Source organism: Neoarius graeffei, chromosome 5, assembly GCF_027579695.1.
Source record: "Neoarius graeffei isolate fNeoGra1 chromosome 5, fNeoGra1.pri, whole genome shotgun sequence".
NCBI classification, from domain to species: Eukaryota; Metazoa; Chordata; class Actinopteri; order Siluriformes; family Ariidae; genus Neoarius; species Neoarius graeffei.
In genome coordinates this window covers 10,308,595-10,333,445 of record NC_083573.1, presented here as the reverse complement: position 1 = coordinate 10,333,445, position 24,851 = coordinate 10,308,595, and the positions used below count along the sequence as shown (strand labels likewise).

Below are 24,851 nucleotides of genomic sequence, written 5' to 3'. Positions count from 1 at the left end.
TAGCTCTTTAGAGAAGCTATAAAACTGACCTTCCTTTGAGCAGATTGAGTTTCTGGAGCATCACATTTGTGGGGTCGATTAAATGCTCAAAATGGCCAGAAAAATGTCTTGACTATATTTTCTATTCATTTTACAACTTATGGTGGTAAATAAAAGTGTGACTTTTCATGGAAAACACAAAATTGTCTGGGTGACCCCAAACTTTTGAACAGTAGTGTATGTAATCAAATTCAAACATCCTGCCCTGTCTGGTAAATGATCCCACCTTTGCTGCTCTCTTATGAGAATTGATGTTGGTAGTGCACACCAGATTTGGCAATAACTATGGAAAATAAAGGCACTACAAATTTAGATGACACTTTAGATGAGTGTTTCTGTGTTTGCACTGTGTTGTAAGTGTATAAAATGTAAAGGATGCTAACTTACAGAATTTCTCCAGGCCTATCAGTAATGCTAATGTATAATAGCTGAGAGTAGTTCTTTTGTCAAAGTAGGCCTATCTCCAGTGGTCGAGTTGTAAAATCAAACCAGGGGGGATGGTGAAATTTTTAGTCGCGTGTCGACCCATCGGTCGGTCCGTCGGTGGGAAACTGGTTTGCTTTTAGGAGGGTTTGCACACAACGTAGGTCTGTGTACCTTGTTCATTTACCAGACATACAGTATTTTGTGCTGATAAAGCTGTGCTGTTCTCGTTGCACCATAGACTGTAACTTTAACTTTGGACCACTCATTAACAACATGCGTCTGGCTCCCACCTGCATTTGGCCCAACTGATTTAACTTTCTGACAGGTTAGGCAGCCAAGTTTTTTGCTTTGGCATATTAACCATGGATATTGTTGTTTCTTCTGCCTGAAAATATCGGATGTCCAGCAATCAGGGATATCTTGCTCATCTTCCTGACAACTTGGGCCCTCATCTGCATCACTGTCTTGCCCTGCTTCTGCTTCCTCCTCTCTTCCTCCTTCCACTATAAAAACAAGAAATCCATGATAAACTACAGTATTTTTCCTCATCTATGCTGATAATGAACTGTTTAAGGCCAACTAAAAAAGAAGTACTTAACATGTAGCATTATGTAACATAGCCTATGTTAGATAATGCTACATGTTAAGTACTTCTTTTTAGTTGGCCTTAAATAGTTCATTATCAGCATAGATGAGGAAAAATACTGTAGTTTATCATGGATTTCTTGTTTGTCAAATCAAAGCTAACATGAACCTGAGTAAGCTATCGATAGCTGGCTAGACTCCAAACTAACATTCTGTGTTGTTATCCACCGCCCACAAATTAGGCTGCATATCAGTAACTTTACAGCATGATAGTGGGCTCACAGAAAGTGTGACTGAGTAAATCTTGACTTACCTCCTGAAATGTTTTTTCTTGCGATCTTAAATCCGAACTTGCTTAGGTCTTGCTGTCCACTCCGCTTGGCCATGATGCTGCAATCCGCTGCTGTCACTGACGCCGAATGAAATAAAAAATAACGGAACCCCAACTGAATGTCACCTGCTCAAACGCTTCGCTTGCGCGTGCCCTCTCTCGCGGTAGCTTATTGTATGCTCAATTTCAGCAAAGCTACGTGGAATGGCATTTCTAATTCCAATGTTAAATAGAAGTAATGTCCACATTTATTGATAAAATTGCTCAAGGGAAGGGAGGGGGGATGCCCGTTTTAGAGGGGGAATGATTTTGACCATTTTTTTATTCCAGGGGGGATGGCATCCCCCCCATCCCCCCTCAACTCGAGTACAGCCTATCTCTCGGAGAAAAAAAGGTTGGAGATCCCTGGTCTACACTGTTATGCTAGACTGTGCACAGCATCAACAAGAGTCATTTAATTTAAGAGAATACACTAGTTTGTTTCCGTTTCTATTCACTAGCAGACTTATGTGCAGCAATAAGCTGGCTCTAGAATAGGCCTACGTCCCCATGGGAAATGTAGCTCTTAAATGTTATTTCTTAAATATGAGTGTGCCTACTATTAACTAACTATTGTGCACCTTTATTCTTCACAGAGAAAGCATCCATCAAAACTTACTGATTTTAATGCATGTGCACAGAAGGCACAGGAGCAAGGAGGCATAAGAAAGCAGAACATGCAACCAGACAAGCAAGCCAAATTTGAGGTGGGTGGTGCGGTCCGTGTGTCTCAAGTGACAGTTGACAGGCTCCTTATCAGGCTTATTTGCGAAGGTCACCAACCCTTCTCCTTGGTTGAACTACCAGCATTTAAAGACTTCACTGCAGCACTGAATCCTCAATGCAAAGTGCTCTCCAGACCCACACTTAAGAATAGAATTGCAGAGGCTGCCGGTCAAATGAAGACAAAAATAATATCGCACCTTAGTAATGTCAACTATGTCAGCACTACCACAGATTGTTGGTCTGCACACCAAAAAAGCTATATAGGTGTCACATGCCACTGAATTGATGACGAGACCTTCGAGAGGAGATCTGCTGCATTGGCATGCAAGAGGTTAAGAGGGTCACACACCTTTGATGTGCTTGCAGGTGCCCTGGATGATGTCCACTGCCACTATAGAATACGGGGGAAAGTGGTTAGAACTACCACAGATAGTGGTTCAAACTCTGTGAAAGCATTCAGTATTTTTGGTGAGCATAGCCAGTCTGAGGATGCAGAGTCAGATACAGACGAAGACTGTCCAGATGACGAGTTTGATGTCGAATACCAAGACACATTCAGCATCCTAGAGCAAGATAGCGGCCTTGAGTACCAACTTCCCACACATCAAAGATGTGCGTGCAACTTATTGAACTTAGTTGCCACAACAGATGCTGACATTGCAGAACAGAAGAACGACACCTACAAGAGGTTGTCACGAGCCGCCTTTGGGAAATGCCAATGTGGAATAAGTCAGGCCGCTCACACACTGCAGCAGAAATTGTGGAAGATAAATGTAGTCTTCAGCTCATCTGACCCAACAAGGCACAATGGAACTCAACATACATGGCTGTGGAGAGAATCATTCGAATCATACAAGAACAAGGGGAAGATGCCATCAGGAGTGTTTGTGAAGAATTCAAACTAAAAATGTGAGTTTTTCTTTGCATTTGAAAAGTATGATATGTAATTAATTAGCATTTGTAACATAACATTTGTCATAATTCATTATCAATAGAAAACAGTGCTGATACAGTATATTTCGTTCTACATGGCTGAATAATCCAAATCATTCTTGTAAGAAACTTAACAGTTTTATGTGTTTTATTTATCTTGCACAGGTTTAGTCAAGCAGAAATTGCTTTCCTGAGAGAGTTTTGCTCTGTGATGAGACCAGCGGTAAAGGCCTTAAACATTCTTCAGTCCGAGACCAACACACACTTGGGGTGGCTGCTCCCAGTGATCTTTGAATTACAGTCAAAACTGAGAAGGCAGGAAGCGTCCACCAAGATGTGTCTGCCACTCATCAGAGCAATTCAGCAAGGTGTCCAAAAGCGCTTTGGAGTGATGATGGAGGACCCTGAACTGATCTCTGCAGCAATCCTTCTACCAAAATTTAAGACTGGATGGACTGAGAAAGCTGATACCATAGAAGAAGGTGTGATTTAATTGTTTAATATCATACTGATCAATAGTTTTAGTCTTGTTCATTTGATTTCTACCAGCAAATACATAGTAATACCATTACAATACAGAATAATACTAAGTCCGTCATCTGAAGTTGTAGCTGTTTGTACTAGTACTCTCTAATGACCGATAAATCATTGCTTAATTGCCAGATATTGTTTGTCATTCAACAGGTCTACTCTATGTCAGACATCACCTCGACCAAATGGCTGAGACAGGGATGAAACGGGGACAAAGACCAGGACAACATTCATCTGATGAAGAGGATTTCTTCGCCTCCATGAAGACCAGAAGGTCAGAGGGGAGTTAGAGGGCTACCTTGCCTGTGTTTCAGAGAGCATGGACCTTCTTAACTCCTTTCCAAAAATAAAAAACCTTTCCCTGAAATTTAACACAGGCCTTCCGGTCTCAGCTGCCTGTGAGCGCCTTTTCAGCTCGGCTGGTTTATTGTTTACTGCAAAGAGAGCACGGATTAGTGCAACAAACTTTGAGAATCAGCTCCTGCTGAAACTCAACAAGAGCTTTTCGGTTTAATGTTTTGGTATTCAGTGGGCAGAGTGGGCAGGGCACTTTATTTCATGTCTTTTATCAGCAGTCAGTGTGTTAATTTTTCAATTACAGTTTTTCTCCATTGGTTTGGCTCATTTCTTGAAACTGAGATGACATTCTCAAAACAACATGGACAAATCCCCAAACTAACTTGCAGTTTCTCACAACAGAATGGCATTTATCATTGCTTTCATCAATATTTCAAATGCTTTGTACATGTCTCAAGCATTTAGTACATCCATGCAAATGGCTATGTACAAGTATCCTATAGTTAACACAATCAGCCTACATTTAGTACATTTTTCAAATGAATGTATCTTGCTGATCTATCCCAGTTGGTTGGTTCTCAGTGTAATGGTCATTGTCCTCAAAACATGTCAGCACATTTTCATCGTATAAGTCATCATATGCAGAATAGTCTGCTCAATTGTCAAAATAGTGTTAGGAAATTGGAATAGAATACAGTACATATTTTGTAAGATGTCATAGTAAATTTAGGATAATCATGTTAGTAGGTAATAGATGAAATCAGTTTCTGACTAACGAAGGAGGAGTGTCCCACTTTGCAGGTGACCAATCCATCTGTTTGTTGAGTTACCTGACAGGTGTTATCTATGTTTTGGAGTGCTGGCATTGCTGTATATATACAGCTTGGCCTGGTGCTAGTACTTTTTCCTATGTCAACATGGAGAGAGAGCAAGTGCATCAACCAGGGCAATCTCCACTTGGAGGAAGAGGAAGAGAAGGAAGAGGAGGTGGAGGATTGAGGGTGCGTGGAGGTAGAGGAGAGGGAAGAGGAGGAGGAGTGAGGGTTCGTGGTGGTGGAATAGGAGGAAATAGAGTTCGCAGACATCATGTTGTCCCAGATGAAATTCGGGCCACCATTATTGATCATGTCATCAACCATCACCTCACAATGGCAGAGGCAGGGCGCAGAGTGCAGCCTAACGTGCCACGCTCCACAGTTTCCTCCATCATTCAAACCTTTCGGCGGGAAAACAGGTATGCACTCAGGCAATGACAACTGTTTGCCTGTGTGCGTGCGTGTGTGTGTGTGTGTGTGTGTGTGTGTGTTTAGACCCAGGCCGAAAATCTTACCTCGATGTGAAGTCACAGTATTATACAGTTCACTACTGTAGAATGACAAAGGAAATACTGTTGTAAATTGGACAAAATACAGCAAGAATTCGCAATAGAATGGCAGTGCAATTGTAAGTACAGTAGCCTACAAATACAGTAAAGTGGTGTGTAATGCAGTCATTACTGTACAGTGATTGATAATCTGTAACAAACACATAAGGCAAGGACAACAAATAGTTATGTTGTCTATGTGCAGGATTGGCCGACAACCTCATGCGGGTGGAAGAAGAAAACTTCTAACCGATCGCCAAGAACAGGAGATCTGTAACATGGTGATAGCAAATAATGCCATAACACTGACACAGATCCGGGATGCAGTCCTCCAAAACAGTGGCGTCTTCCAAAACATCAACTCCATCAGCATATCAACAATAGACCGGGTTCTGAAGAAGAACCTAATCACCATGAAACAGATATACAGAGTACCATTTGATAGGAACACTGCCAGAGTAAAAGAGCTGCGGTACCAGTATGTGCAGGTAAGTCAATTATTCATTGTCTATCATTTTGTAACCTATAAGTAGCCAACACTGCAGAGGTTCCAATTTCTGAGGGTTTCAGTATCCTCCTCTTTACCTTTGGATTCCAGCTTTACAATATATGACCACAGCATTTTGCTGAACTGTAACAGAACACTGTCAACAGTATGTCTCTGTTCTCTTTGTATCAAAAACTACCCCAGAAAATCTGCATAAGTCTGCACTCTAGGATTGGAACCACAGTGGGTTATACTGACTTTGTGAAGAACATATTGTGTAGCATTGCTGTGACCATATGACCCATCTACATGATTGATTTTTTTTTACTCTATTTATCTCTTTTCCAGAGAATCCTGGCACTGGAGGGGAGTGAAACACCACACATCCTAGTGTTTGTTGATGAGGCAGGCTTCAACCTGGCCAAGGGCCGCAGGCGTGGCCGAAACATCATTGGCCAGCGGGCCACAGTGGATGTCCCAGGCCAGCGGGGGGGAAATATAACCATGTGCGCGGCTATTTCAGAAAATGGTGTGGCCACCCACACTGCAAGCTTGGGCCCGTATAACACAGAGAAACTCCTCCGTTTCCTGGACCAACTATATGTATATTTGGTCCCAGAAAATGAGAGGGGTCTCGAAGGGCCCCACCTACCCCAGTTTGTCATTGTATGGGACAATGTTAATTTCCTCCGTGGTCCACGCATCCGGGCATGGTTCAACATGCATCCAAGAATGCATAATGTCTTGTTACCACCATATTCTCCATTCCTGAATCCTATCGAGGAGTTTTTTCTCTGCTTGGAGATGGAGAGTATATGAACACCATGCCGAAAACCAGAGGTCTCTCCTCAATGCTATGGATGCTGCCTGTGAGGATATAACAGGTGATCAGTGTAGAGGATGGCTCAGGCATTCACGACACTTCTTCCCACGCTGCATCTCAAGAGAAAACATCAGATGTGATGTTGATGAGAATCTGTGGCCGAACAGAGCACAGAGAATGGATGGCCAGGAAGATGAGGATGGTGACCAGGCGAGAGAGGGGAGTGACCGCGACTAAACAAAATGTCTTCATTTGTGACTCTTTATTTACAGTATTCATTTTTTGTTTGTTTTTGTGGGTTTTTGTATTTTGTGTACACAGTATACACAGCGTATACATTTTCTTTTTTATTGTTCCCTACCTACAGTAATGTGTACAATTCACGTTAGCTGAGAATAAAAATGAAAATTCCTCGGCAGAATGAGTGCAGCGTGTGTGTGGTGTGAAAACTGTATTCCTATAGTTAGACATATGCCATGACAAAGCGTCTAAGCATTTTGACTCGCAGTACTTACACAATACCAAAGGGACAATGCATTTTGGAGGCACTGACTAGTTATATGAGAAGGGAATGTAGTTTTGACAGATGGGTAAACTGTTTTGGGAGCTGTACAAACATTGCCAGGTGATCCATGTAGTTCTGCTGTACCATCCAAGTTATTTTGACAGAAGAACTGAATGAATGAAAATGTGCCAAAGCAATTGAGAAGGATTTATGCCATTTTTATGGTACTGACTATTTAGATGGGAAAGGGATTTAATTTTGAAGCATGGATGAGTAGTTTTGGGAGACAAATGACATTTTGCTGGTTATCTGAAGTGTTGTGCAGAACTGTAAGTCTGTTTGGCCAAATTGCCTTATAGTTATGAGAATGTCATCTCAGTTTCAAGAAATGAGCCAAACCAATGAAGAAAAACTGTAAGACAATTGATATAAGTTATGTTTGCTATAGAAACATAAAGAGAGCACAATTTGTTAATAAGGAATTGCTCAACATTTTCGCTGTCTTGGATACTTTGTTTGATTTTGGTTTTATTTTCTTTTTTTATTGTGGTGTTTGAGTTGGACCATACAATTCAGAATTTGGCACTTTGCTTAAAAATGTTTTATGGGGTGGTCTCAAAATAGTTTGCACATTACCTCTCGACAGGTTGTAAACATTATGCAGTTAATTTGTCAATTATATTTTCTATATAAGGAAGAGCACAGTGTTACTAAGGAATCGCTTAGCTGCCTTTAAATCGTGAGAGTCCTGGACACTTTGAGTTTGGTTGGTTTACGTTTCATATGTGTCATTTAGTAAGTCTGCTTTAGTGGCTTTAATAGCTAGTATTTGTCAGTAAAGAAAAAAAATGAATGATAGAATTTACAAGTGACCTGGCGACTTGTCCAGGGTGTACCCCGCCTTTCGCCCATAGTCAGCTGGGATAGGCTCCAGCTTGCCTGCGACCCTGTAGAAGGATAAAGCGGCTAGAGATAATGAGATGAGATGAGATGAGATGAGATGAGATGAGAATTTACAAGTTATGCCACTTGGACTTGAAAATGTTTTATGGGGTAGTCCAAACAAAGCTTTATACATTATACTGCCTGAAAGTTTATTATGTGGACAATTAGTTCATTAAAAACAATTTGATTTATGACTTGTCCTTTCTTTTTTTACATCAAATAATTGAAAGTAACTAAGTAACTTTTACTCAAAGTACATTTTAAATTGAGTACTTTTTTTACTTTTACTCGAGTAGATTTTTAGATGGGTACTTTTACTTGAGTAGAATTTAAGCAAAGTAAAGATACTTTTACTTAATTACAAATTTTCAGTACTTTTTCCACCTCTGGGTAAAGCATATTGCATGGGTAGCTTGCACATCTGGGAAGGCTCCAGTAATGCTGAATGATATATACAGGTTTTGGAGCAACATGCTGCCATCCAGATGACATGTTTTTCAGGGAAGGCCTTGTTTATTTCAGCAAGACAATGACAAACAGCATTCTGCATGTATTACAACTGCATGGCTCTGTAATAAGAGAGCCTGGGTGCTAAACTAGCCTGTCTATAGTCTAGACCGATCTCCCATTGAAAACATTTGGTCCATTATGAAACGCAAAATATGACAAAGGAGACCCCAAACTGTTGAGCAACTGAAATTGTATATCAGGAAAGAATGGGACAGTTCACTGTCAAAACTATAGTACTTGGTCTCCTCAGTTCCCAAAAGTTTAGAGAATGTCGTTAAAAGTCGAGGTGGTGCAACACAGTGGCAAACATGCCCCTGTCCCAACTTTTTTGAAACGTGTTGCTGACATCAAATTCAAAATGAGCATACATTTTTCAAAAAACAATAAAATTTCTCAGCTTCAACATTTGATATGTTGTCTTGGTACTATTTTCAATGAAATATAGGGTTTCCATGATTTACAAATCTTCACATTCTCTTTTTATTTATGTTTTACACAGTGCCCCAACTTTTTTGGAATTGGGGTTGTAAAAGGCATATTTCAGTTAATAGGCTATTATATTTTACTCCAAAGTGTACAAATGTGGAAAATTATTACTGCACTTTATTAAGAAAAGGAAACAACATTTTTAAGTAAACTTAGCAAAAGTAATATTAAAGTTGATCAAGAATCAGAAAATAAATGTTGCCTTTTTTTGGAAGAACATTTTTTCTCTTTAATAGATATATATTTTTTTTAAATATCGTGAGAAAATCAAATTGTGAACCCAATATTGTGAATCAAATTAAATCTCACAAAGTTTTACATTTCAGACAATGCATTTCTGGGTCAGTTCATCAACATGGAAACAGGGTTGTAGTAGAGGTTAAATGCAAGTAAATGGCATTTACGCGACTCCTACACTTTTAAAATGTGTGTACTCACTTCAAAATAGCATTTTATGCACCTCGAAATAGTGTTTTAAAAGTGTTGAAAATTTAGAAGTTGAAACAAGACCTAACAGACTACTTTGGTCATATTCTAGCAGGCCAAAAAGAAATATAAAGAAAAAAAGAAAACATATTTGTTGAGTCAAGCCTTTTGTGAATTACTTTTTATGAGGTCAAGGTGCAGATCTGGAGGATTCCCAAGCATAGAGTGTTTTGATAAACTGGGATGAATGGATGCTCTTCGGACCTGCCTGATCCATCCGAATGCCTGAAGTTCTCATAATGTTGCTCCTGTGGAGGATGGCCCCATATGCACAGTCAAAAAATACACTTAGAAGATGCCTCTGGACACTTACAGTTTTGCTACGATGGCTTAAGACTACACAGGGGCGCAGATAGGATTTTTGAACTGGGGGAGACTGAGCTGTCAGCAAATTATTCCATTTTGTGTAAATGCATATATATCTTCAATATACATTAGAATTGTGAGTTTTCTAACTGAGGCGGCACGGTGGTGTAGTGGTCAGCGCTGTCGCCTCACAGCAAGAAGGTCCGGGTTCAAGCCCCGTGGCTGACGAGGGCCTTTCTGTGCGGAGTTTGCATGTTCTCCCCGTGTCCGTGTGGGTTTCCTCTGGGTGCTCCCGTTTCCCCCGCAGTCCAAAGACATGCAGGTTAGGTTAACTGGTGACTCTAAATTGACCGTAGGTGTGAATGTGAGTGTGAATGGTTGTCTGTGTCTATGTGTCAGCCCTGTGCTGACCTGGCGACTTGTCCAGGGTGTACCCCGCCTTTCGCCCGTAGTCAGCTGGGATAGGCTCCAGCTTGCCTGCAACCCTGTAGAAGGATAAAGCGGCTAGAGATAATGAGATGAGATGAGATGCTCCAAAACTTCGTGTCTTCTGCATGTTTTATTTAAACATTTGCTGATCTCAGCAGGATGAAGAATCTCATCACAGAAACTTTAACTGTAACTTCTAACAAAAAGGGAATGTCCAAAAATTAATAACAAAATAAAATTGAAATGATTCACACTCGTGCCTTCATGTAAATGATTAGAAACATAAAATGTGTATGAAAACAGAAGTATAAACACTTGAACAACAGATTCACACAAATTAAAATAAAAAGTATTTTTTCCAATAAACAAAATTGATAGAAAAAAAAAATTTCCCTCTGCAGCCAAACAAATTTACCATCTAGAAGCAGACTCAATAGGTCCCCAAAACATCTCTCCGCCGCTTCCCAGTTTAAAAACTGGGACATCATGGAACATGGAATTCGAAAAAAATGGACAGTTAATGAAATGAAACGAAAACCCCAATGTTTATGCTGGTAGATGCTAGATTTCAATGCTTTTCCGACTTCAAACTTCCAACTTACGAGTACAACTGAACGCACCATTAGTCGTAGCAGAAACACCGCTGCTATCAAATGGATCAGCTGTGCAGTGTTATTAACTGAGAATTACGTGGAGAATTGAACACCTTGCTTTCCCATCTCTGCAAGGATCTGCTCCAGCCTTTCCCCTTCTTGAATCGGTGTAATGTGGATTAATCACAGACAAGGCTGCTGCTGCTGCCATTTCAACTTTGTGCTGCAATGTAAGTTAGCCTAACTAACGGAACATTAATCCTCACTTTTTCTACCTGTATTTGGCGCCTTACGTAGGGATGGTGGGGGGGACAGATAGGGGTCATTATAAATCTGGGGGGGACATGTCCCCCCCCCGTCCGCAGTGCCATCTGCGCCCTTGAGACTACAACTGCCATCATCATTTTCAGAATGCAGTTGTCATGAACAATTGTCAGGAACATCCAATGCTTCAATCAATTTTGGGTTTTTGTGACAGAACAAGCCAGTACAAGTGCTGTCTGTCATTCTGTCTAGAATGTACTTCAAGTGCACTGGGTGTAAATCTAGACGGTATTTCAGATGAGTAAGTTCCTCCGAACCAGAATATACTACATGTTGTGACAGGTACCCTCCAGACAAGAATAAAGACAAAAATACCTGCCAATGTGCTCCTCTGAAGTCAACCTGTCAAGCAAGAAATTTTGGCAGTTGTGTCACAGTCTTTTAATGATTCACACACAATAGGAGCAAGGTGCAAAACATGATGAACTTTTTGGAAATAAAACTATTGAAATGAAAAGCTGATGCTGAAAGTGGATTCTTTTAAAGATACTTTGAAGTCCTTCAATACAAAGATTTAAAGATTTTTAAATTGAGACAGATGCTTGAAAGTATTATGAAAAACTTACTTTTTCCATGCTTGTTGACAACAATTTTGTATCTAGAATGCCTACCAACCCACAAACTCTGAAATAATACAACTCAAGTCAGATTATTTTGGGCTGCTTATTTCAGAAAACGTGTTTCAACAAACTGTTGAAATTTACCTGTCAGCAAAACCCTGTTTGTGTATATCTGACAGTCAGTAATAGCACTGAAAACCTGAGTTCAGAGTAGCCTCCAAACATGGCCACTCCACACTACAATTTCCAAGCACCACAGCACCCCTCAGCTCCAGAATTCTAGGATGTACACCTGTTTCCCATTTCCCCATAATTACTTCCCTATATACAACCCTGATTCCAAAAAAGTTGGGACAAAGTACAAATTGTAAATAAAAACGGAATGCAATGATGTGGAAGTTTCAAAATTCCATATTTTATTCAGAATAGAACATAGATGACATATCAAATGTTTAAACTGAGAAAATGCATCATTTAAATAGAAAAATTAGGTGATTTTAAATTTCCTGACAAGAACACATCTCAAAAAAGTTGGGACAAGGCCATGCTTACCACTGTGAGACATCCCCTTTTCTCTTTACAACAGTCTGTAAACGTCTGGGGACTGAGGAGACAAGTTGCTCAAGTTTAGGGATAGGAATTCTTGTCTAATGTAGGATTCTAGTTGCTCAACTGTCTTAGGTCTTTTTTGTCGTATCTTCCGTTTTATGATGTGCCAAATGTTTTCTATGGGTGAAAGATCTGGACTGCAGGCTGGCCAGTTCAGTACCCGGACCCTTCTTCTATGCAGCCATGATGCTGTAAATGATGCAGTACGTGGTTTGGCATTGTCATGTTGGAAAATGCAAGGTCTTCCCTGAAAGAGACGTCATCTGGATGGGAGCATATGTTGCTCTAGAACCTGGATATACCTTTCAGCATTGACGGGGTCTTTCCAGATGTGTAAGCTGCCCATGCCACACGCACTAATGCAACCCCATACCATCAGAGATGCAGGCTTCTGAACTGAGCACTAATAACAACTCGGGTCATCCTTCTCCTCTTTAGTCCGAATGACACGGCATCCCTGATTTCCATAAAGAACTTCAAATTTTGATTCATCTGACCACAGAACAGTTTTCCACTTTGCCACAGTCCATTTTAAATGAGCCTTGGCCCAGAGAAGATGTCTGTGCTTCTGGATCACGTTTAGATACGGCTTCTTCTTTGAACTATCGAGTTTTAGCTGGCAACGGTGGATGGTACGGTGAATTGTGTTCACAGATAATGTTCTCTGGAAATATTCCTGAGCCCATTTTGTGATTTCCAATACAGAAGCATGCCTGTATGTGATGCAGTGCTGTCTAAGGGCCCGAAGATCACAGGCACCCATTATGGTTTTCCGGCCTTGACCCTTATGCACAGTGATTCTTCCAGATTCTCTGAATCTTTTGATGATATTATGCACTGTAGATGATGATATGTTCAAACTCTGCAATTTTACACTGTCGAACTCCTTTCTGATATTGCTCCACTATTTGTCAGCGCAGAATTAGGGGGATTGGTGATTCTCTTCCCATCTTTACTTCTGAGAGCCGCTGCCACTCCAAGATGCTCTTTTTATACCCAGTCATGTTAATGACCTATTGCCAATTGACCTAATGAGTTGCAATTTGGTCCTCCAGCTGTTCCTTTTTTGTACCTTTCACTTTTCCAGCCTCTTATTGCCCCTGTCCCAATGTTTTTGAGATGTGTGCTGTCATGAAATTTCAAATGAGCCAATATTTGGCATGAAATTTCAAAATGTCTCACCTCCGACATTGGATATGTTGTCTATGTTCTATTGTGAATACAATATCAGTTTTTGAGATTTGTAAATTATTGCATTCTGTTTTTATTTACAATTTGTACTTTGTCCCAACTTTTTTGGAATCGGGGTTGTAAGCCCAGCATTCACAAATGCTCACCGCAAAGTATCGTTCTGTGTCCCCATGCCTGATCGTTCTGAGCCTTCTGACAGTCTGCCTGACTTTTCGTGCTTTTGACGTTATGTTTATTTCTGACTTCATTTACTCGCCTGCCCTTTGCCATTCTGTTTGTGACTCGACCGACCTTTGCCCATGCCAGACTATGTCTTCAGGTTGCTGTATTGGATTTGGTTATGAGTTTGCGATGCACCCGCTCTCCCCTGCGCTTGCATCCGTAAGTGCCTGCACCCTGACAGGATACTTCGCCAGCAATGAATGCAGAAGAGGAAGTGAAGTAAACTGCTCTCAGTGCTCAGGGGTGATTGTTAGAACATCAGCAAATGATAAATGAACTTAACACCAGAATGTCGCAGTTAATGGCTGTTTTGCAGGTCATTCTAACATGCCCCCCATTCCTCCGCCAGTGCAGCCCTGATGGCTCCTCGACCCGAAAAGTCTTCTGATGAGATGTCGGGGTGATCCAGCAATCCTGAGGCACAATACACTCAATTTTTTGGATATTTTTGAGGGTTGTGCTCATGAAGCATTTCAAGGGTCTCCGGTGCCAATTTTCTGAGTTTGACACACAATTTGATGTTTGCTCCCTGGTCTCTGTTTGAGGTCTATAGTAAAACCGAAAATGTGCACCTGCACCTTGTCACAAAACTGTGTGTAACACGGTTTCCGATGTTGACAGGGCCTGATGTTGAAGTTAGTTATTGCTCCTGCTATAAGTCTCAGAACTTTTTGATTACACCACATATCGGAACAAAAAAAAAATTCAGAGAGTTCAAATTAAGAGGTGCGATATAATTTAGAGAAGGTGCATAACATTGTCCAACACATTCGGGAAAAATAGTGTCACCCTTGCAGAAAACACCATGCCTATATGGGATGAGCAGACAATTTATCACAGTTATCACAGCCACTCTTATACATCAGTTGCATGCTGTGATCATACTAGATATTATATCATGACAGTGAAAAGTAAATTTAACCATTCCAAAGAGGCACAATCATAACTACAGAACTGAACAGCAAAAAGTATAGCACTTCCATATTTTAAAGAGGAGCTAGTAACCTACCATTTAAAATATATAGAGAGTATTGTTCTTGAAGACCAAATGTCATACTATGCACAAATCATCAGCATCAATCAACTTTTTTTCATAACATCTTGTATTGACCATACATGTCCATGACCAAGATAAAAGTTTACAACAAATATGTATCCAAATTGCTGTCTGAACATAGAAAAATATCAGCAGCTCTTTTTTTTCTTTTAATCAAGCCTTATTTGCTTAAAATCAGGACAGTTTAAAACAAAGACAACACGTATATAAAGTAGCCATTATTAATCATGTCTTGTGAAATACAATTTTTGAACATCTTGGGTTTATTTATTCACTTGACTTTTTTCAGCACAGAATGATAAGTCAGGACAATAAAGCACCCACCAAATAAAAAAAATAAAAAAAAAGGAATCATCCTTTGTCATGATTCATACCAGAGTGCTACTGAATTAATCTAATTGGTCAGAAGTGGTTAATTAATTTTCTGTAACAATTTATACATAGACTTGTTTGGAGGAAAATGTTATTTTACAAAGATGAATGTGTCTAATTATTGATATGCTGAAGTTTTCTGTCAATAAATGTGTGTTTAACATTTTATTTATAAATTAAGATTTAATGCTCATATAATTGGTGACATTCTTCGATTATTATGCAAATGGGCTTGATACTTGTAGGCAATATGTGCACAATTAGATGAAAATTAACTAATTATAGAAAGCAAGTATAAACCATATAAAACAGTCACCAACCTAATGTAAAAAAAAAATGGGAAAATCAAAGTATTATGGTCTTTTTATAAACTGAAATAGGCTTCGGAGATAACAAGTGATAACAGTTACACTTTTAATTTTGTCTTTATGCTGGAAATCATTGAGGCACGTGAGTACTTAGAGGTCGTCCTCTCTGACGACTTGCTTTCAACTGTTGTGCAATGGCCAAAGCAAAGAGGAAACCACTCTTTCAGCATCTTTTGAAATAAATTTCTGAATTTCTGCCCCACAAAGGCATAAATTATGGGGTTGAGGCAGCAGTGAAAGAATGTTATGGATTCCACCCACTGTACAGCCATGTGCATGTCCTGATTGCAATGATGGCTGGTCATGTAGCCCAGTTGTTGCAGGAGCTTCAGGACGATGACAATGTTGTAGGGTGTCCAGAAGAGGAAGAAAACAGTGACTATGACGACCATGAGCCTGACAGCTTTGTGTTTCTTCTGAGAATTCATGGTCATTAAGATGGGGATGATACGCGAGTAGCAGAACAGCATCACTGAGAGAGGAATAATAAAACCAAGGATGTTCAGCTCAATGTAATGGAATGGCTTCCATATGTTCCCTGGATCTGTCACACTGCATACTGATACATTTGATACATTACTCACGTTTGAGATAATTATGTTTGGCAGAGAGGCTGCCAAGCTCAGTGTCCACACAAACAAAGCTAGCGCTATGCCAGCTCTGACAGAGCGGAACTTGGAGATGAGGGAGGTATAAGTGTGGACAATGACAGCATAGCGGTCCACCGTCATGAGGATCATGAAGAAGATACTTCCATAGAAGCCCAGCATGTAGAGTGCTGTCACTGCATGGCACATGAACTCTGGGAATGCCCAATAAGATTTGGCAGCGTAGTCGGCCCAGAAAGGCAATGAGATAAGGAAGAGGAGGTCTGAAATGGCCAGGTTGAAGAGGCACAGATCTGACATGTTGAATGGTTTGTGATACTTGACCAGGACACACAACACCAGGCCATTGCCAATGAACCCCACAATGAAGACAATGCTGTAGACTGTAGGGAGGAAGACTTGGCTAAAATCCATTACATTGTTGTTGTTGCAGACCTGGGGCACGTAATGATATGGACTTTCCGGTAGGCTGTAATAGTCAGAGTAGTTGTCCGCTGTTTAAGAAAATAAAATGCCTTTGTTATCATGCATCATTAAATAATGTAAATAATATTTACATACAGTACATTACTCAGTAGATTTTTTTCATCAATCATCTGTTTCTAAAAATAATACAATGCAAAAAAATAGTAAAAAAAATCAAAATGCTAATGCATGTTTTTCGGTGACGAAACACTGAAAGAAGAAAGCCTATTCATAGTTTGGCTTCTTAACCAGTTGCTGAACATTTAAAGAGTTGAACAGTAAAGAAGAAAGCCTATTCATAGTGTTCTGCCCTCTGATAATAGTTGTGATTTGCCCTTTAATTTATTTCATTAAAAAAGGGGAGTTCATAATTTATGTAATGTTAAATAATATGATTTACAGCTAAAAGGTTTACATTGCTTTACATTATTTCATGATGTACTCTTTCTTTGAAGGCTTGTAAGGGATACACTATGCATTATGGGATAGAGATTAATTGTTATGAATAAGTAGCTCCGATGAACGTGATGGAGGTTTTCCTTATGTCTCAAACTTCGTCAAGACACCTTCGAAAGCAACGACTGTAAGTTTTGGTTGTTTAGTACCTTAAAGCACAAGTTTAAGTGTGTTAGATGTTTTTTTTGCATAGAGGAAAAGTTCGTTTTTTGCATATTGGTTTTGATAGTAGCTAACTGACTTTGCTCGCATTAATGCTAATCAAGAAGCATTTTAGCCTATTGTTTTACTGTGTTAGCATGCTAATAGTGTTTCAAGCCTTTTGTCACTACATTAGCATATCAATTATGTTTACCCTTCATATTTGCATATGACGTTAGTGTTTGTTGTTATCTTAAAGGTCTCCTTGCATCGTTTTTTCATTAATTGTGCAGTGGTCTCTAGTATGAATGAATGCCCTGTGAGCCGGTTTTGGTGAAAAAAATGCTGTGGTTCTCCTGTTTCAGGCTGTTCTAGTTTGGTGGAGGAGTGGGTGGCGGGAGAATGACAGGATTTCAGCTCTTACTCATGAATATTCATGACATGTAAACATGTTACCTCTGATTGGCTAACAGCACTGTGACGCTACCTCCAGTGAGTCAGAACAAGCGGATGTGGGTGTCTTTGTAAAAACTGTTTTGATTGGCTATTATGGTCTCGACATCGATGTTTTGACCAATAACAATGTAGATAACACGAATTTTACATCACATTCAACGAGATTTAAATGAGACTAAAGATGGCGACTTACAAATAATGTGTAAACATCGTTGGAGTTAATAAAGTTTGAATAGCATGAAGGAACATACCCCAACCCCCCGAAATTAATTTAAAAAATTCTCAACGGATTTGGCATAATATAAAAAGGTCGTTTTTTACTCAGAAAAAGCAGAAATCCACCGAAAAGCAGAAAACTCTCATCCCTGCCTAGCTTGTGACCATGTCATGCATGCTAACGTGGAGAATATGAACATGCTATTTTGTAACAAAAACCTTCGAACAAAAAGTTCATGCTTTACTTACAGCTTGTGAGCTGGTGGTCGATCGTCTTGACGGTATAGATTAAAAACAACCTCGAAGCAAAACCACTGCTGAAGGCACCAAAGTTTGAGAAGTCACTGTGGTTGAAATGATCAGAACACAGTACTAAAGCTGCATTATACTTCACTGGTGGTGTTCCAAAGATAAATTCCAACCATTTCTTCTTCAGCTCTTCTATCTTGGGCAAGAAATGCAATGTTGATATGTTATTGCCACAAATAACACAGGCACGAACTTGTTCAGACATGTTTTCAACTTGCTGTTAGGTCCTCTTTGTTAAATAGCACAGGCACGAACTTGTTCAGACATGTTTTCAACTTGCTGTTAGGTCCTCTTCATGAGCTACTGACGAGATGGGCTCTGCTATCTCTCCTCGCGCTTAAATCCGAACTTTCTTCCCGTGGGCGGTCGCAAGCCAAGGTGGGCGAGGCCATGAATACTAATTTTCAAAGTGACGTAACTTCGTATGGCTTTTTCTGATCCGCTCGTTTTTCCGACTATTTTATTTCATAAGCTAATACAGGGAATGGGAGTAGAATTACATTTTCACATGCAGCATGCATATGCAACTCGGAGTGAACTATGGTATTTCAAAAAGAGCCAGTATTAAACTTTTTTGGTGGAAGGGGACCTTTAATGGCTAACATTAGCATTTAAAGCTACCTATGTCAGGGATGAGAGTTTTGCGCTTTTTGGCGGATTTCCGCTTTTTGAATAAAAAACAACCTTTTTATATTATGCCAAATCCGTTGAGAATTTTTTTTAATTAATTTCGGGGGCTTGGGGTTATGTTCCTTCATGCTGTTCAAACTTAGAGTAGAGTGGGGTAATAGGCCCCCGGCCTGTTTTACCCAAAATAACCACCAGATGGCGCAAAGTTACATTTCTATTGTTGCTATGGACTGGCTTGACAACGGGGATATACAAATATCCACTGTGGATTGCATATCAGCAACGCAGCGGAGAGAAATCAAATTTCATGGTAAGTGATATAATTTTCAGATATCAGTAAAACTGTATTTAGATAGCCACTATTTCGTCAGATATCACAGCTGTGTATGTGGTATGAGTAGACAAGTCAGTACGTTAAAAAAAATACATTAGGTATAAAAAGTTGAAACACATTTTGAAAGTAAGACCCTTTTTTGTAAAAGTGTAGTCTGTGGGGTAAAACGCCCCGTTAATGGTGGGGTAAATGGCCCCCAGGGGGCATTGTTTCCTTTTATCATAATTACTGTATTTCATACATTTCTGAATAGCAGATACATAGTTTTTAATAATATCTCGCTTACCTGGTTGAGTAAAGCAAGTAATTTGAACTTAATATTAAAAATAATTGAAATTAAAAAAAAAATTGAAATTAAAATGCGAAAAATAATAAAATAATGCATCTATTCATTAATTCAGGGATATTTTCTTGTTTCTTTCACATTATAGGCTTAAGTAAACACTTTTGCTATCCAAACAGCTTTTTTTGAGTGAGGGGGCCTATTGCCCCACCTCAGGGGGCCTTTTACCCCACTGGGGGGGTAAAAGGCCCCCTTGGCACAATGTTTGTTTTTGTAAAAAAAAAATTAAGTAGTAACTTTAGGCAAACTTTAGGTGGCATTATTGTTCATGTCACTGTTGTCAAAAACTATGATTAAAACTAAACACATGGTTCATTTCAACTTGGAGAAAAACTGAATTTTCCTTAAGGGGGGCTTTTTCCCCCATTCTACTCTAATTAACTCCAAAGATGTTTACACATTATTTGTAAGTCACCATCTTTAGTCTCGTTTAAATCTCGTTGAATGTGATGTAAAATTCGTGTTATCTACATTGTTATTGGTCAAAACATCGATGTCGAGACCATAATAGCCAATCAAAACAGTTTTTACAAAGACGCCCACATCCACTTTTATCAAAACTTACACATGTTCGTGAGCTGCATATAAAAAATACACTCCTCTAATCGGCGTGTTTTCTCAAGATGCCGAATACCATTGACAAGCGAGATGAAGCGAAGGTACGTGAAATTGATGCTGGTATAAAAAACAAGTTTAGCAAAGCAAAAGGAAAGCAAGAGAGGAGTGTGAGAGAGCACAGAAAAGAGCCAGGTTAGAGCATGTAAAAACACAGGAGGAGCTGGCTAATGAAAGAAAAAGGAAAAAGGAGAGGACTGATGAGCTTTTGGCTTTGGCCAAGAAGCTGAAGAAGTCTAAATGATCAAATGAAAATTTGTTTAAAAAATAACTGGGAACTGTAAACAACTGTAAAAAGTGTGAATAGACATATGCTCTTCCTTTTGAAGAAAACATACAAGTGATGTGAACAATAAGATAAAGACAGTCCCCATAAAATATGCATTTGTTTGATTCAGTACATTGAATATATGATAAATTGAATTATAGCTGACAGTGTTGATAACTGTATAACTTTAAAGTTTAAATAGACATTGTGAAGAAATCATATACAAGTAATGTGGACATTAGGAAAAGGTCAGCCTCTAAGATATATATATATATATATATATATATATATATATATATATATATATATATATATATATATATATATTTTTTTTTTTTTTTTTTTTTTTTTTTTTTAATTTAATTCAATATATTGAATATATGAACATTTGAATTATTAATGGAACTGTAAATAACTATGGATTTTAATGGACATTTTTTAGAAAAACAAGTAATGTTGGCAATGAGTAATAACCAGTCCCCATAAAATGTACATATTATTTTGAATTAATGCAATACACATATTGATTTTGATACATATTGTTCTATATAATAGTGTTTTTATTTCAGTAAGTATGAAAATAGGCATCAGGTGTTTTAATTAACTACAGCTCAGATTGCAGGAAATAGGGTGTGTAAGGTCTCATTTTGGAAAAAATTTCACGGAGGGTGTCCCCCCGGACCCTCCTTATTACTTCGGGCACCTTCGGTGCCCTTAGGACATTTTACAGATTTTCTGCTTTTTTCATCAGGACCCACTCTCATCCCTGCTATGTTTTGTCATTCAGTAACAGTTTTATGCTAATAGAGATTTTAGCTGGTTTGGCTGGCTGTTTATCTACCTTAACATACTGGACGTATATAACACGTAGTGGGAACAGTACACCATAGTTTGGCTTCTTAACCAGTTGTTGAACATTTAAAGAGTTGAACAGGAAAGAGCAGTAATGAGTTTTACACTTTTATTATGCTGGAACACAATCTATAGGCAGAAACAGACTCTTTTAACACTGTTCTCTTGGGTTTCAAAGTATACCATGGTCTAACAATTGATTGCTATCATACCATGTACATTTATTTATGCCTGTTATTTTGGGGAAAATGAAATCCAACAGAGAATTTCACCTGCACTCAGGATTGGTGTCATGGGAGCTACCCCAACAACTGCAGGTCAAGCCTTTGGCATCATAATTAGGTTTTTATTAATTCGTTTATATTCATCATATTAAACATGAAAAGCTTTTTGATAAATTAAATGAAATAAAACCAAAACAAAAGAAAAAAAGCATGCTGCTGGTCATATTTGCATCAGGCCGCATTTGAAGATTTAGCTTGATTTGTTGTCATTACGTGAAGAAAAGCCCTAAGGGCTTATAAGGTACAGTTAGTATTCGCAAGACAGAATGGCACTTGGCACTAATGTTTGAGAGCAAGCCTGCAACTCTTCTTATCTCTTTTTAATTTGGCTTTCATGATCATTGTACAAAATGTTGAATGATTTTGGGTCTGTTTGCATTTATTTGGTAAGAGTACATGAATCTCACTTCATTTTAGTAGAATCATAAAAACATTTAGACGTCGTGTGAATAATTATAAACGTGCAATTAGAAACACGAGGGTAAATTTGGGTAACGATTGTACGCAGTTGTATGAACATTTGACGTCGAATGTACATTCTCAATCTAATTTGTCCTTCACCATTGTACAGGTCTCATCTCATCTCATTATCTCTAGCTGCTTTATCCTTCTACAGGGTCGCAGGCAAGCTGGAGCCTATCCCAGCTGACTACGGGCGAAAGGCGGGGTACACCCTGGACAAGTCGCCAGGTCATCACAGGGCTGACACATAGACACAGACAACCATTCACACTCACATTCACACCTACGGTCAATTTAGAGTCACCAGTTAACCTAACCTGCATGTCTTTGGACTGTGGGGGAAACCGGAGCACCCGGAGGAAACCCACGCGGACACGGGGAGAACATGCAAACTCCACACAGAAAGGCCCTCGCCGGCCCCGGGGCTCGAACCCAGGACCTTCCCGCTGTGAGGCAACAGCGCTAACCACTACACCACCGTGCCGCCCCTCTGATAATTATGTTCATAAAAAATATAATAATAATAATAATAAATTCATCCATCCATTATCTGTAGCTGCTTATCCTGTACAGGGTCGCAGGTGAGCTGGAGCCTGTCCCAGCTGACTATGGGCGAGAGGCGGGGTACACCCTGGACAAGTCACCAGATCATCACAGGGCTGACACAGAGACAAACAACCATTCACATTCACACCTAGGGTCAATTTAGAGCCACCAATTAACCTAACCTGTATGTCTTTGAACTGTGAGGGGAAACCAGAACACCCGGAGGAAACCCACGCAGACACAAGGAGAACATGCAAACTCCGCACAGAAAGGCCCTCGTCGGCTGCTTGGCTCAAACCCAGAACCTTCTTGCTGTCAGGTGACAGTGCTAACCACTACACCACTGTGCCTCTCCAATAATAAAAATAACTAGACAGGGACACTCTAACGAGTGCAAACCCCGCCTTTTCCCTATTAAAATGCATTGGGCGAAAATTTCGAAGTTCTGCCATGACCTTGACCTTTGACCTCCAAAATTTAATGGTTTCCTTCCTGGGTGATTGGCAACACATGTACAAAATTTGGTCCAAATCGATCCATTGGTTCTTGAGATATCTTGCAGACACACAGACAGACAGATACACACACACACACAGACTGATGCAGGTGAAAATAATAACCCCTCCGACTACTGTCGGCGGGGTTAATAATAATCACAGTGAAATGCTGTAAGATCTGATGCTTTGAAACCTTGATATTTACCGAGACAGTTATCATACCATGACAATTTCATACCACTGCAACCCTACTGTACCATAAGTTCCTCACAAAAACATATATGAAATCTTCCCTGAAATTTTACAAATCAGAATCATTAACAAAGAGTTAAAAAGATGTTAACGATTTTCATTTCCCTGATGTACAAAGGATCAGAGAATGTATACATTCATCATTACAAAAGCATTACTCAAGTGGTAAAGTATTCCTTTACTTCATATTATTAATATATTTGTGTGTTTTATTGTAAAGTACTGATAGTTTCAATTTTCAGTCATCTTTTGCACTGTAAAATAAGGCAAGTAAAAGAAAATGTGCAATCAGCAAGTTCTGGAGACTCAATATTAAATTCAGATCAAAGAAGAGGACAGCCTCTCTTCAGCTGCACACTGTCAGTTTTAATACAATTATCGATAAATTTTAAACACACTTTACTCATTGGAGCAATGATCACAAATGGCTACCAAGCAGTTGCTGGATTTTACAATAATGTAAAAAGAAAAAGGTTCACCTACTGGTTGGCTTGCTGGAGTTATTCATGGCAACGTTTCCTCAGTCCAAGAATGATTGCTTGTGAAAGAAGACTGCGTGTATTAATACATGACAAGAGACTGAGCTATGATGTCATGACATTTCTGAGGTGGGGCTTTGATCTGCTGAAAGAACAGTGAAGTCCATAATGGTGAAAGTACTTCAGCTAATTTTAACACATCCATGTGAGAACAAAACATGTACATGCAATTCTAAAAATATCCGTTAAATTGAAAATCCATGACCTTGACATTTCAATGTCATTCAAGGTCATAGGTCATGGTGGCAAATGAAAGCCCATATGGCACTTCCTGGAAGTTGATAATGGTAAACATCTGTCTACCATCGACCGTTTTCAAGTTATAGCTCTCTGAAAATACGTGATTCGTCTGACCACAGAACAGTTTTCCACTTTGCCATAGTCCATTTTAAATGAGCCTTGGCCCAGAGAAGACGTCTGCGTTTCTGGATCATGTTTAGATACGGCTTCTTCTTTGAACTATAGAGTTTGAGCTGGCAACGGCGGATGGCACAGTGAATTGTGTTCACAGATAATGTTCTCTGGAAATATTCCTGAGCCCATTTTGTGATTTCCAATACAGAAGCATGCCTGTACTGTATGTGATGCAGTGCCGTCTCAGGGCCCGAAGATCACGGGCACCCAGTGTGGTTTTCTGGCCTTGACCCTTACGCACAGAGATTCTTCCAGATTCTCTGAATCTTTTGATGATATTATGCACTGTAGATGATGATATATTCAAACTCTTTGCAATTTTACACTGTCGGACTCCTTTCTGATATTGCTCCACTATTTGTCGACACAGAATTAGGGGGATTGGTGATCCTCTTCCCATCTTTACTTCTGAGAGCCGCTGCCACTCCAAGATGCTCTTTGTATACCCAGTCATGTTAATGACCTATTGCCAATTGACCTAATGAGTTGCAATTTGGTCCTCCAGCTGTTCCTTTTTTGTACCTTTAACTTTTCCAGCCTCTTATTGCCCCTGTCCCAACTTTTTTGAGATGTGTTGTTGTCGTGAAATTTCAAATGAGCCAATATTTGGCATGAAATTTC

The 24,851-nt window shown here is 39.4% G+C and overlaps 2 protein-coding genes across 3 annotated transcripts; one reads left to right on the top strand and one right to left on the bottom strand.

Moving 5' to 3' along the window:
* The first annotated feature begins 4,224 nt into the window (after positions 1–4,224).
* Positions 4,225–6,911, top strand: LOC132886497 (uncharacterized). 2 transcript variants are annotated; one of them, XM_060921197.1, is made up of 3 exons: positions 4,225–5,141; positions 5,476–5,758; positions 6,106–6,911. In XM_060921197.1, exons 1-3 carry the CDS (start codon positions 4,825–4,827, stop codon positions 6,574–6,576), a joined length of 1,071 nt encoding a protein of 356 aa, XP_060777180.1. In that variant the 5' UTR covers positions 4,225–4,824; the 3' UTR covers positions 6,577–6,911. The 2 variants fall into 2 exon arrangements, with proteins under 2 accessions (XP_060777180.1, XP_060777181.1); XM_060921198.1 differs by lacking the exon at positions 4,225–5,141 and adding an exon at positions 5,190–5,350.
* A 7,548-nt stretch (positions 6,912–14,459) lies between these two features.
* Positions 14,460–23,875, bottom strand: LOC132886496 (C-C chemokine receptor type 5-like). The gene is made up of 2 exons (XM_060921196.1): positions 23,761–23,875; positions 14,460–16,645 (listed from the first exon to the last, which is right to left on the bottom strand). The coding sequence occupies exons 1-2, from the start codon at positions 23,783–23,785 to the stop codon at positions 15,582–15,584; spliced, it is 1,089 nt and encodes a 362-aa protein (XP_060777179.1). The 5' UTR covers positions 23,786–23,875; the 3' UTR covers positions 14,460–15,581.
* Positions 23,876–24,851: the final 976 nt, after the last annotated feature.